At 39.5% G+C, this 14,557-nt stretch overlaps 1 protein-coding gene and 1 long non-coding RNA gene across 4 annotated transcripts in view; both read left to right on the top strand.

Annotated features, from left to right (window-relative positions):
• The first annotated feature begins 3,889 nt into the window (after positions 1-3,889).
• On the top strand, positions 3,890-7,988 carry LOC145432275 (uncharacterized). Of its 2 annotated transcripts, none has more exons than XR_013912557.1 (3): positions 3,890-4,026; positions 6,983-7,126; positions 7,885-7,988. It is a non-coding gene; the product is annotated as an uncharacterized LOC145432275 (long non-coding RNA). The 2 variants fall into 2 exon arrangements; XR_013912558.1 differs by lacking the exon at positions 3,890-4,026 and adding an exon at positions 6,680-6,820.
• Positions 7,989-8,415: 427 nt separating this feature from the next.
• lmx1bb (LIM homeobox transcription factor 1, beta b) overlaps positions 8,416-14,557 on the top strand; it is a 46,579-nt gene continuing 40,437 nt past the window's right edge. The window contains exons 1-3 of one of the 2 annotated variants that reach the window (XM_026187336.2): positions 8,416-8,689; positions 8,993-9,115; positions 9,601-9,787. In XM_026187336.2, the coding sequence (XP_026043121.1) occupies positions 9,046-9,115; positions 9,601-9,787 (257 nt within the window). In that variant the 5' untranslated portion in view covers positions 8,416-8,689; positions 8,993-9,045. Of the gene's footprint in view, positions 8,690-8,872; positions 9,116-9,600; positions 9,788-14,557 lie in introns of both variants that reach the window. The other variant, XM_026187335.2, reaches the window with a different exon arrangement.

Genomic DNA, 14,557 nt, shown 5'->3' with positions numbered 1-14,557 from the left:
ACATTGCAAGGGATTATGATCATTATCTATCTTTTTGCATCTGTTTTGCACTTGGTTTTGTATCTGTTTGCTGCATTTTTTGGTCACTCTTTGCAGCACTTTTGAGTCGTCTTGCAGTTGCTTGCATCTCTTTGTGGTCGTCTGTTTGCCTTTCCGACAAGGAATGTTAAACCTCTGGGCCTGCGTCCCCCCCACCCCTCTACCCTGCGGGCCCAGTACTCTCACTCAGTAAACCACCGGTGCTGTGATGGCACAACATGCGACATCTAACTGATTGGACAAGGCAAAGTGGATGGAGTTTTCATCCACAGACAGGTGCACTGACCCTGTCCACCCTCGAAGGTGCCACTTGCATTTTATTGGACATTTATGGCCAGCCAGCATTTTTTAACAGCCACCTGGATGCAATAAAAGGCCAGCTCCTGAGCTCTGTGGCTGCCCAGAGGATTTCCCAGCAGCTCCCGCGGGACCTCTGGCTAGTTAAGATGTTTATTAAGCTGAAAGTGGTCCAGTGGGAAAACACAGCACTTCTGAGAGATTCGGGCCAGCAGTTTTCTTGTTAGTCGGAGCGCTCCCTGGAGGATTGGGTTTCTTTTCCTTTCAAACCTCGCAGGGAGGACAGGGTCAGTTCACAGGGCACGAGGTTGACCAACTGGTAACTAGGCACATGAACCCAGGAATGGAAATATCTAGAGAGCATCAAGGTCAGCTTGGAGTGATTCCCACAGTTCCAAACACCAAGTATGTCAGCTAAAAGCATCCGTGTTGTGTTTCTAGAAAGTTCAGCGAAAATACAAAGGGCTGCATCTATCTGTAACAGGTCTTAGCCTTATTGGCTGGATGAAGTTAAACTGCAAATGGCAAAGTGCACTGTACTTAAATATTAAAAAGAAAAAGCTTATATATGGCTTTTACAATGCACAACTGGGGTTATTGGACCAAATCCTCTTTCCAGAAGAGCACGGTGAAATTAGTTGTGCTTGCTGTTTGACAGATCTTGACCTCACTAAGCTCTGCTGGATCTCTAGTTCAAAGCCCCGGTCTTTAGCCTCAGGCACTCTGCCCTAATAACTTCATTTTGCCTCTGTTTTGCTTTTTGAAAATTTTTCAGCCAAATACACACACACACACACACAGGAGTTTATAATAACCCATACAGGAAAAGTAGTAGTTAAAATTTCTCCTTTACCACTCGCCTTGATAAATATATGTTTGGCTCTCATCTAATTTCAACTTTCTCTTCAGAGTCTCGGGTGAACACGTTGTGAACTGAGCCGCACAAGCAGGCAGTGATGGGTTTTTAGTGCTCTCTGCCTAATGTTCAAGACAGATTAGAAATGTTCGCCCGTGACAGATGCTGTCTAGATCTTCACTACCAGATCCACCCAGCTGCAAAACATCTGGCGGATTTCTACCTTTTTCTCTGAAGTGCAGCCTATTAATGACACACCCGCAATCATACATGTGCACGTGCACACACGCGCGCACAGCGAACACATCCACCATGTTTGATTGTGACAGGGAAATAATCACACATATACAGATGTGTGATTGTAGGGAGTTTTTTATGGCTGCTGGCCTCGCCTGGAAGATTTTCTGCATATTTTGTTGCCATTGCTGTTTTTCACATTTTAGGTATCATTTCTTTGTATCTATTGTTGCTCATGCAGCAAAACATGGATGGAGTTCTCAAACTGTTGCCATTTAAAAAGGAGCCATTCATATGTAGGTCTATATCATGAGACAGTATCTTAGCCTAGTTTAGCCACAAAGTCTGCAGTTTATTTAACAGACACAGACTTTTTTAATATTCCACATGAAGTGCTATGGTTGCTGTTAATGGCACACATTCTAAAGTCATGCCCAAACATTTTTACGAAGACAATTCCACTGAATAACACGATGAAAGGAGCTGCAGTTCTTGCTTGGGCTGAGACGCTTCTGCAATAAAGATGAAAACAACCACGTGACAACAAATACCATGCATCCTGCTCCACCACGACAATATAACATCTGTTGCTTATGTTTTAAAGCCAAACTTTTAAAGTGTTTTTTTAAAGTGTTCTCATTGTTTTGTTCTGGTACTGCACACACTCTGCACCTCTGCATGGGAAATTTAATGGCCCTCGTTGGACGAAGGCTTAAGATCTTTAGGAACTCATCAACAGAGAAAGTCACAAATACATGTGTGTGTGTGTGTGTGTGTGTGCGTCAGATGGAGACATTTGGAGACCATGGTTTAATTTAGTTTGAAATTGCCATGCAGTAAGTTGTTCCTCATGTGTCTCAACAGCTTAGGCTCACATGAAGACTTTTTGGCCATCGCCTGTGTGTGAAGTTAAACAGAAAGGGAAGAGGGAGATCCCCACATCACAGAATAGAAAGATGTTGTTATTGCTGGGCTTCATAATGTTCATCTGTTGCCATCTGTGGTCCAACTTTGACCAGCCTTTTAAAATGTTTTGGAGGTAATCCGTTCGAAAATGAAAAGTAATCATTAGGCTTTCATGAAACATTTTGATATTTGTTTTTTATTATTTTGCATAACCCAGTGCAGAAGAGGCCTTATTCAATTTGCATTTTTGTAAAAGAAAAGAAGAAAAACTATGAATCTATGATGTGCAAGTGATAGTAATTATATTGATGTTGAAAGGAAACGTTTATTTTCTTCTTTACTTTGGCATCAATGCAGCCAAATTACAATAAGTTTAAAAAAAAATATATTAATTATATTTAGAAAAGAAAAAGATGATCACAGAAATTTTAATGGAAATAATTCAATAACTTTATGTAAATTCATGAATTAATTACATATAGTTATATGCTCCTATTATACTCTTAATCTTTAGAGAAGATTGCCATTTTTGCTTTGGTAATTAAATGCTCGGTGCGACATTAACTCGCAAGTGAGAGGTCCTTGACTTCTGCAAAAGTACACAGAAGGTGTGCATGCTTTTTGTTGTGTCTCGTGAACTGTGATTGAATAATACAAACAAAAACTCTATCAAAACAATATGTAGGATGAGGCAAAATTTGAAAAGTAATGCATAAAACACAAATAATACAATAATATGGTAATAATACAATAAGAAACATGCTTTCAGTACTTATTTATAATATATAAGTAGTAAAATAGTTTAAAAAATTATATTTATTGTTAAAACAAACAAAAAAACAGCTGGCTTTCTTTGCTGTTATAGTTATATAGTTATAGTTATAAGTTACATGTTTTTTATTCAGACTGAACTGAATAATATATTTTAGATTTGTTTTTAAAATGATGATGTTATATTATATATATATATATATATATATATATATATATATATAATATATATATAATATATATATATATATATATAAATTGATAGAAACAAAAGAAATGCAGAAATAATAATATAAGACATTGTAATTTTATTATTAGAAGTACGGACATTGAACTATACATTTAAATTTCTTTGTAAGAATTAAAGCAAGGACTTTTTAAACATTTTGGACGCCCATAATAAGTAAATAAATACATAAATAGAATAGAGTATACGGGTGAGAGTTCTTGTAGGACAAACATAAAGTTAAATAAATAAAAACTATATGTATATACTTCACTGAAAGCCAGACACAGTAATAACAAAATTAGTTAAAGCAAAATTAAAACGCTGTGCTCACTTGGTTTTACAGAAAACATTACATCACATTATCTTTTATTACTGTAGTGTATTTACAGTACATAAATAAATAATGTGTATTAACCTGTTCTTTTGCGTTCTCGTGTTAATGTACCTTTAAGAGACGATAAAACGTTGCCGTGGATGAGCAGCCACTGTTGTACTTGTTAGTTTTGTCCAGCAGGGGGTGCTGTTGTCATTGGGATAGTGTGTATTGTGGCTCTCTCTCCAGCGTCGCCTTATAGCTGTGAATTAATATGTGTCCGGACTGAGTCAGGAGACCAGGTGCATAAATCTGACTCGATCGTGGATCACTGTCATCAGATGAGCCGGTCCGTCACGAAAACCGACAGCGCTGCGTGTAAGTGCGCCTTAAAAATGACGGTGACTTATTAAAACGTTCTTAAACGATGCTTTTTGGCTAGCAGCGTACTTTTCACAAGATTTGCTTCCTATTTTAGGAAATGTAGACAAATACAGATAGTAATAATCTCAACTTTGAATTACTGTTCATAAAAATTACATCCAGTACATCATTAGAAGTGCTACAGGTATACGCGTGTGGCTAGAAAGTGGGACTATATTTTTTACATATTAGCTTAATTCGATTACAGCTTTAATTTGCTCACTGCGTCATAGCAAATGTAGCCTAAACGCAGGTAAACAGATTTCTACCGTAGTTTTTTGTTTTTTTGGGGGGGGTTTTTTAAGAAAGAAAGAAAAAAAAGTTGTATGTCAGCTTGCTGCCACGCGGGCCTGTCAGGCCATTTGTCAGGAACTCAATAAATTTGGAGGAGGAAGAGAAAAAAAGCAGAATTCAATAAATCATAACATAAACAAATCTAGCCATGAGTTGACAGTGCTGTATTATACTTTGGCTTAATCCTCGGGGAGCTGGGATTATCCTGCACTGGGCTATCATTTTTGGGGGTGGTGGTGATGGCGGGGCTGCCTCAATAAAATAAGAAAGGCCGTGTGGTTCAATGTGGAGTAAAAAGCGGGAAAATGTGACAGAGTGGGTAGAAAGACAGTTCAAATGACTCCTTTGTTATCCTGCATGGTAACATTTATGTAACTACACCAACGATTTGAAGAATAGTATTTAAAATAATGGCATGTAAAATACAAATAAATAACTAAATAAATATTTAAAAGTGAGGTAAATTTAGTAGTCCTATATCCCGGCTCTCACAGGCCGATGGGGCCCTGGGCTGTCTCACTGTTTGTTGTTGCAGTGGTTCACTGACTGTTCACTGTCTGAAATCACATTATAGCTGCATGAATTTTTTTAGCCCGTGAAACCAACGAAGAAGTGCAGAAAACATTCAGTATCCCAAATTAATTTACCGCTGATTGATCGGAAATTGACGCTCAAACCTTTATAATAATCCTCCCTGTTGATCCACGAGGCTCAGCCTGTCCGTTGACTTGATGGGGAGAAAAAACAACAATTTTTTTTAAGTGATCTCCCTCTGAAACTCTGTCACAGCCACAGTAATGGCCAAAAAGACAAAAGAAGAATATGACACATTTCTTCCCCAAGTTCGCTGAATCTCTCTAGGCTCAGAAACTGCCCGCTGCTGCTCAATGTGAAGGTTTTGTAGGTGTTGAAGTGCAGATCGGCAGCACCAACAAAAAAAATAAAGGAAGTGTGTGTGTGAGCGTTTTTTTTTTCATTCGAGTTTAAAAAAAAGGGGGCATCGTGGAGAGCTTAGACTCATTAAAAGATCAAAGTGAGTTAACTATCAAAGTCTTCAAGCCCTGCAATTTAGGGAGCCATTATGGCTTTGGTTTGCTACCTCTGAGGATGTGAAATGCTCGTCCCAATTTCGCTGAGGTGTTTTATTTATTTTTCTAAAGAAAAAAAAAATCTTTTCGGCGAGCTTTGTTTTAGGAATAATTAATAATATGAGCGTTTTAGTATAAATGAGCCTATAATGGTAAAGAAAAGGGGGGATTAGATGAGGTGCAGCGCAGTATTACCGGCCCACACATGCGGGGTGATATGGATTATAGTTTTACGTTTTAAAGGTGAGACTTTGCGTCGCTGCATTGATTGTAGCCTCCGGGTTTAAGCAGAGCAGGCCGGGCACTGCTGGAGTTATCCTCTGAGCTGGAAACTGAATGAATTGTGAGCGCCTCCCAAAAACACACCGCAGTGTAAATGTAATTAAAGCAGAACGATTGTCCGTATTTTTTGTGCCCATATTTCAGTTTTATTAAATTTAAAACGGTGTTTTAATTTAATGAAATTATCGTAATTATTTCGTTCCCTTTCCTGCAGTAGGCTTTCTCTTCTCTTTTTTTTAATCGGCCTACACTGATTAATTATGATACATTAATTTTACTCCTGCGAGTGGGCTGTATTTATTTCCTTTCTTCCTTATGCACTTTCCTTATATATATTTTTTAAATTCTGCCTTAATGAAATTGAAAAGTTTGACTTTAAAGAAGGCAAAAGTTTGCGCAAAAACCGCAGTTTTATTTTGCTTCAAAGAAGAAAAAAAACTTTCCTTCCGCGATAATTCCAGTGTGGAATCACGTTTTTGCTACTTCCCCAATTGAAATGAAAATTATTATTAAAATTATTATTTATTTATTTTTAATGTTTTTACTTTCAGAATTATTAAGTGAAGCCTGAAACCAGAATTACAGCGAACTCCTGCAGGAACGTTAGCCTCTCTGAGGGCGCATTATAATGATCTCTTACCTTTCCGATGGACGTAACAGTTCTGCTTAGCTTAAAGTAAATTGCCTAACTTTAGGGACCATTGCTTTCTGTTCTGCACACCTGCTGCAACGTTTTTTTCCGCCCTGGAAGGCGAGGGAGGGCTTGTCATGTAGTGCCTCATTAAAACACCGCAGGCTGAAAGTCGGCGGATTGATTTATTGAATGAATGTTTGATGTCCTCATTCACGCGAGTGACCTGGCCGATAACTGCTAAATGAATGGAGGGAGGAGAGGTATCACATGCTTTTCTTCCTTTCCTTTTCTTTAAATGTATTGATTATATTGTATTGGTAGTCCTCCGCTCCTAATGCTGCTTAGTGGTAAGATAATCCAATATAGTGGGCGGAGGTAATTGACCCCATGTTGATAGAAGCGCTGGAAGGAAACCAAGCAAACCGGGGGTGGATGACTTCATGAGTGGCAGGTATGTCCTCATTTTAGCAAGAACACGAGTCCTCCGATGAGAAATGCAACGAATTTAAATATTTATATTAGATTTCGGTGTGCTGTAAACATTTCTGCGATGGTTAAATCCATCTAAAACTGCCACTGTTGGTGAAATCTCCTCTCTGCGCCTGTGTTTTAGTGATCGGCAGCTGTTCTCTTGTTGAACAGCAGAGGGCAACGCCAACAATCTCTTCTCTGTTTCACCAAACTGGGCTACAGGTCATCGCCTTGATGCTTCACAAAGGCTGTAAGAAACAACACACAGCAGGCCTTTGGACTGAAGGTAAACACTGGCTGTGGAGATGTGATATACTGACATATGATTTTTTTTTTTTTTAAGGGTCCATTTTTTTTCCTGAGAGGAAATATTGCATTAAATTATGTAAAAACAAATACCTGTTTATTTGCACAGTTTACTTAAAAATATATTGTTATTATTATTATTACGTGGAACCGTTATGACACTTTAAATAAAGTCCACAAAAAGCTATAGCTCACCCCAGTATAATATAAATATAATATTTACTATAATATAATATTTACTGTTCCCCGGCCTTCTCCATGTGTCCACTCTTTTTTTTGCCTACCCGGGGTGTGTAGCTATAGAAGTATATTACATTGTGCCACGCAGCGTGTCACGGGACACAGTGGACGATCTCATTAGCAGCCCTGTAATTTCAGGCAGGCCTCAGTGCATTAGGGTACCCCTCCGCAGATTTTTAAACATCTTGATCGCACCTTGGATTTTTTTTCTGATGATGTCTGATTTTTTTTCTATTTGTGAAATCTGAATTCATGGGTTTTTATTAATGTACCTTAAAAAGCACGTGGATTTTTTTTTTAACTGATAATTTCAAGTATTTGTAATATGGGGGTTTGTTTTGTTTTGCTGTGGGATCCTCACATTAAATAATAATATTAATAATAATAAAAGTAAAATAAAGATCAGTTCTTAAATAAGAAGGTTGTATTTATTGTCAGGAAGATCGTGTCAGTTATTATTTATTTATTTATTATTTTTCCTCTCTGACCTTCCTTAAGATGAATAGCTGTGGTTGGCAGAGGCGACCTCCGTGCCGGACAGCCCGCTGTTATCGCCACTGATCGCCAGGTGCATCAGCTGAAAGGCAACAGCAGCTTCCACTGGAGACAATACACAAAAGAGCGTGGAAACACAAGCACACACATACACACACTGCCTAAATTCATATGCATTTTTTTTCACAGTATATAACAAATGTCCACTGAGTCCACGGAGGGCATTTTATGGCATCAAAAAGGCGCATTATTTAATCCACCACACAATGTAATAATACTTCAATTGTGTTATTATCTGTATTATTATTGTTGTTGTTGTTGTTATTATTGCTATGATGGCAGGTCAGGCCTCAGTAAAATATCACTTTGGGCTGTCTGCTTTAGGTTGCCTGTCTGTGTGTTGTTATTGGACTGTGTGGAGCTCACTGTACTCTGCTCCAATAGCATCCCAATAGCAGTGAATGGAGGACTGAAAAAAAAAGTGTAGCCATGCATGCAGGAGTGGGAGGATCTACTCGCTTCAATCTCGATCTCAGACTTTTGCAGCGACAGGGGCACAACCAACCAACCGTCTCTGTTACTTCCAAAGAGTTACTGCCGGGACATCCTACACACACACACTCATACACACACGCACACACACACACACACACACATACACTATACTATCTTTGGATTTGTTCTCAACTTTTACTTCTGCGCTTTTTTCCTTGGCGAGACTGTAATCCCGTGAAGACATTTTTCCAGACTTCTCCCGTCGGCTTAGGGGCGAGAAGATAAAGCTTCCTCGGTCCTCTTATCATAACAGGTGACTGTTCAGAGTTTCCACAGTTTCTTATTAGCTTTGTCTTCCTGCACGCTTCTCTGACACATCAGGGATTTACATAGCCAGCTTTTAACTGCCTTTACCTTTTAGCCATTGCGAGCACAAAGTCGAGTTTTTCCTCCTCACAGTTTAGTTTATTTTCCCCTTTCCTCCTCCGAGCTGCAGGCTGTATCCCACACGGATCTCAGACGGCTTCCTACACAGCATTTTCCCCCCTCCGATCAGCACTGTGTGCCCGGGATTTTCGTGTCACGTCTGACCGTATTCTTATGGATATTGCAACAGGTCTGGTGTCACTGGAGCGCCTCTCCGCGGGTGAACAGTCCGAGACGTGCATCATGCTAGACGGCATTAAAATAGAAGATCACCCCCTGCGATCGGGACAAGCCACACTCGGAGTTATGCTCGGTGAGTCTTCTTTTTCTGTTGTGTAAATTACTGTGATCTGCGCGATCAAACGCTCGCTTGTGTTTGGATGTCATTATAATATTTCATTTTCTTTTCTCTGCATGCGCCCACACTACTGTTTATTCCTGATATCAGTTCAAAAGTATGCAAAATCGACGAAAGGTCGCACTCATGTGTGCAAATGGATATAATAACAGATCCAGATAAAGAGAAATAGCCCCTTTAAAAAATGTCTCTCTCTATATATTACTATTATTGTTGCAGTCTGGATGATGGCGTAATTCGGGCCTTATATGAAGAGTAAATAAAACCAATTACAACCCTGTTTCCTTTATAATAATATCTTAAACCTCAGCGGATTTCTTCAAACAGACTGGCAAAATCTGAAGTGATTTGGGGGCTTTTATCAGTTATCACTTATTGCAGTCCTTGATTCAGGCCTATTTCCTTTCTTTCTGACGGGAAACTCTTGTGCCTTTTCCCAGGGACTGAATGTCATCACAGATCCGTGTGTGAAGGATGCCAGCGTCCCATCTCCGACCGCTTCTTGATGAGAGTCAACGATTCCTCGTGGCATGAAGAGTGTTTGCAGTGCACCGTGTGTCAACAGCCCCTCACCAACAGCTGTTACTTCAGAGAAAGGAAACTTTACTGCAAACACGACTACCAACAGTAAGCACAGTTTCCGGGAAGGACTTTTCGCTTTCCCTCCCTCTCTGTCTCACTTTCTCTCTCTCCCTCTCTCTCTTTGTGTGCATTTATTCGCATTGTTTTGGTGATTCAGTGATTTTTTTAAAATCATTTTTTTCAAAAATGGGTACATTGGGTGGTTTCTGTTGACCTGACCCAGAGGCCTCCTGTGCGCAAAAGTGCACCTGAAACGTCATTCAGCTGTAGTATGAAATGCTATTTGAATTTTTAAAAAGATGTAACCGTGGAAATAAGGAGACTTAAACTAACCTGTTGCCACCGCTTCTTCCTCCGTTGGTTTATATTTACTTCATGTAAAATGCATATTTAAAAAAGAGAAAACGGAATTAAACCAAATGTCTTTTCGTTGTTAAGAAAAAAATATATATATTTAATATTATAAGAGTGCTCAGACTCGCACTCGGGCTGCTCGCATTAGCGGTCATATATTATTGTCGTGTACTTGGCTTTATTATTGTCACACTGGCCCACGATATTTCCACGTTTGTCTCTTCGCAGCGGATGCATTTATAGCAAAAAGATGCGATCCCACTCAGGCCCGAGAATATGCAGGCGTGGTGCAGTCTTGATTTTTATTTTTTCCGCTTATTGTCATACATTTTCACTTTACCAGCAGCCGCATCAGAGTTTTTCAAATATGGAAAACGTAGTCTGAGACTACGGCGCTCTTACGATTTATTTTCCGATCAGCTCCTTCATTCTTTAAATCACTTTTTTTCATTGATGTAATCAGATTTTACTAGTTAAAATAATAATATAATAATAATATCATTATTACCGTTTTAAGTTATTCCAACTCTTCTTATTCGTATTTGGTTTATTAGAAATGCGTGGCAGGCATTTAACAGTTTATTGAAAAGCAATATGCGCAAAATATTGCACAGAATTACACCAACCTGCAAAGCTGAGGTTATAATTAAAAGTTCGGCCATGTGCAAAAGCGCGATTCGAAGTGCATAGATAAAATTATATATAAATGCATGTATAAATCTGGTGTAGTCATTAAATTTTCAGCTTTTCCAAATGTCTAAACAATAATGATAATAATAATAATAATAATGATTACAATAAAAAAAATGGCTGTAAGTTAAATTGCTATACTGCGGCATTACATCAGCAGACTGAGTGCAGATTGTTCATCTGGACATTTGCTTGAGAAAATAAAACACCATAATTATTATTACAGCTAATGCTCATATATATATTTTTTAAAACAAAGGAGAATTGTATTTATTTTTTGTGCAATTAGACTAGTACAGTCTTAAAACTACAAGGAATTGTCCCATTGTTTTTTTTAATTAAAAGCTACAATAGCTTTATGTTTTAATTCAGGCATAAGACAGAAATCATTTTAAAAAATGTAAGTTAAATTGCAGGTGTTAAATTTTTCCCATGCAAACACTTAAAGCAGGACGAGCATTCACTGTGAAGCAGAATAAATTAGTGAATGGAATCAGTAAATTATAACAAACCAGCAGAGATGGCAGATATAGGGAAGCAAATAGTGAGCTTAAATAACACAAGTATTACAATAGTGAGGGTTGCTGTTTGGCCTATGAGGACCCTGGGGTGGCCTGTGTTTCTCATTGCATGAGCGCTTTTCATGCTTGTCACTAAATTTTCAGCTTTTTGTGTCCGGCCTTTTTAACAATTCTACTTCGATTACCGGGACATTATGGCTCTCTGTTAGATACCGTGCAAGCAACAAAGAGTTACATCTATTGCCATGCGTGCCATTCATCCAGCTCTGTGACAGGAGTGTAGTCGGCTGATAACAATGGAAAATTCATAGCAGTAACTAGGGGATACCAGAGTCACGGCGTCACGGCTCAGAGGTGCCTGGAAGTTGAGACAGTCCGGCAGGGAGCGAGAGGGAGATAGAGAGGGAGAAGGGATCTCTTTCTCATGCCTGCTTCAGCGTTGTCCATTTGGAGAATTTCTGAAATGAATTCGGTGTGTGTAAAAAGAAGAGATAAAGACAGACGTGCCAAGACTGGCAGGCTCTGTCTGCCTGCCTGATAGTGTCTACTGCCTGGCGTTTAGTTTCTGATATGCTCTTGAGGAACCATATTTGGAATATAGCTGACCATTTCCCTCTTTTTCCCTCTCTGCCTGGTGAGCTTGTGTGGCAAAGCTGATCACTGCAGCCAAACGCAACAACCTGCTGGGCGCCGTCCTGCTCTCACACGCTATTATTCATCACGTCTTTTATTCTTCTCCCACCTCCTTTTTTGTTTGTTTGTTTGTTTGTTTTAACTCCTCCCAGGTTTGGTTTTGGTCTTTGACACCGACACAAGTATAGTCCCTGCCTTTTTTTTCTTTTTCTTTTTTTAACGTTGTTTATTCCATTTGCATTGATGGGATACTTAAAGATGTAATTGGCACCTTTTTGACTTTTATGACATCCATTTAAGATGCATTTCTCAGCCCACAAACTGCTTTGGGCTGCGAAGAGAGCTCCTAGCCATACAGAGGTCTACGTGCCTAATAACATTCCTACAGCAACTGATTCATGCCCCGTAATCAGCTCTCACTAGCTATAATAAATCAAGGAATTGGCAAGCAGTCTTTTTTCACACCTTTGGAACAGGTTTAAGTGCAGACAGGGGAAAACAATTGTGTACTGTATTATTAAAACTCCCACCAACCCAGTTCAACACAACCTGCTCCATATAGTGCAATTATATAGTAACAAGATTGGATTTTATTAGTCTTTTTCCCATATGTTGGCTTTGAGAGTGTATGCACGAGTGTGTGTAACTGACCTGTGCTCGCCATTATCTGTTTTGTTATTTCTTTTGAATGAGGAATATTTTTGATGGTATTAAGAGTCCTAAAGAGGCTGTCGCCATGTGAGGTAAAATGAAAAATCAAATGTAATGTATTTACGGTAAGAATATTTTGAGGGCAAAGAGCTGTCAGTTGGACGAGAGGTGTAGTCGTGGAGGAGCAACAAGCTCAAACGAGACACGCGGTATGTGAAAGGTAGTGTGGAATCGGGCCAATCCGACCGAGTTTGTTGTGCCCTGGTGTTCGGAGGTCAATTATACATCATTAGAAAGAGAGAGATCTTTTCCCCAAGGGGGGGGGGGGGGGGGGGGGGGGGGCTTTTCTTCTAGCCGAGCAGATGCTTTGAAAGCAGCCGTGTAATAAGGCTTATCATTTGAACCCAAGTGTTGGACAACACCCCTGTAATGGACTGTCTTGTTAGAAACTGCCATAGGCTCCATCTACAAAACATAACATTAACTAACTATATTATACACCACGCCGCCTACTTTTGGGTGCCGCTGATGCATAAAAAACCTCTCATTTCATAGTGGATTTTTTTTTCCTCATGCTCTATAAACTTTTATTGTCTAGCAACATGTTATTTTAAAATGTTCCATTTGTAAGCCATCCAAATACATCAGCCTGCATATTTCTTTTTTTTAAATCTTTTACCTCACGTGCTGGAGGCTAAATTTAATTCAGGTCACGGTAGTATGAGCAGTAGAAAAACACAGCGGTGATGAAGCCATAAAAGAAGAGCTCCCAAAACTGGTCTTACCTCCCATGTATTCCAGGACGATCCCCCGGTGTGCTGAGAGGTGCTTTTTAGAACAGTTTGGAGCGCCCTCCTGTGAAATTGTTGTTTTTTAATTAGCCGTGCTTGGGACGCAGCAGCGGCAGCAGTGTGTGTGTGTGTGTGCCGGATAGATGCTGACGGCTGGGTTTCTGTGTTAGCTCACCCATTTTGTGTGCGTGTGTGTGTTTTACACTCACAAGGACACTCCCGTGTGGCCTGGCACTTGTGAACACTCACTATATGGATAGCAAACATTTAAAAAATAAAGAAATAAAAATAATTTTTTGTGCTGCCAGCGCAGCTGGGTAGTTTTGCAGTTAAAGACTGTCCTTGTGTATTTTAAAGTGCTTCACAGGCAGCTCTGCAGGCAGATGCGAGTGTGTATTACTGTTTTTTGTGTGTGGAAGGCTTCCTTAACTTTCTATTCCTTAATTCTGCCTAAAAAGGATAAAAATGTGTCTTTAGCTGCTGCTCTTGGGTAAATAAGAGAGGACCTCTACGGAGAGACAATTCTAATGTTAGAAACACAAAACTGGATAATATTGCTTCAGCTTGCTGGGATTTTTTAGTGCTCGGCAAGGAGCTAGCTGAAGCTGGCCCGTTCCTCTGCAAGGAAGTATTGGGTTTTATGTCAACATGGCTCGGCCTGTCCCAGCAGCATACTAGGATGCATCATCTGTCATCTCATGGTTTACTAACTGTGCACCCCACCCCGCCCCCGAAACACATTTAGACCATTAAAAAGACCTGTTAAAGTGTGTTTATTTGCATCACTACCAGCATCTGTGGGTTTTTTCTTCTTCTTTTGTTGTCCTTTCTAGTTCCCATAAAGTGTGATATTTAATTTTTCCGTGAGCTCTACATGTTAAAAAACAAAGGTGTTGTACGTTTTTAAGTTACATCCATAAAGAGTTCACTGGCTTTGTCTGCCAGTGGCTTTCTGACATTATCAGTAAATATCAAGTTCAAGTATTTTGTTATCAAATCGAGTGATGTCATTGATCTTCCTGTTTCTAAAGGCATTTCCCCCCAGTGTTTTAGTCCTCCCTGGGTGCAGGGGATGAGTAGTGTGTGTGTATGTGTGTGTGTGTGTGTAGCAACAGTTGGAGCACAAAGCACTTTGCAGGACGCTATGGGAAGCCACAGAGGCTCAGCCACGGTAA

This window comes from Astatotilapia calliptera, chromosome 12 (assembly GCF_964374335.1).
Source record: "Astatotilapia calliptera chromosome 12, fAstCal68.1, whole genome shotgun sequence".
NCBI lineage: Eukaryota > Metazoa > Chordata > Actinopteri > Cichliformes > Cichlidae > Astatotilapia > Astatotilapia calliptera.
The sequence above is the reverse complement of the archived record's forward strand: the minus strand, read 5'-3'. Positions and strand labels throughout refer to the sequence as shown.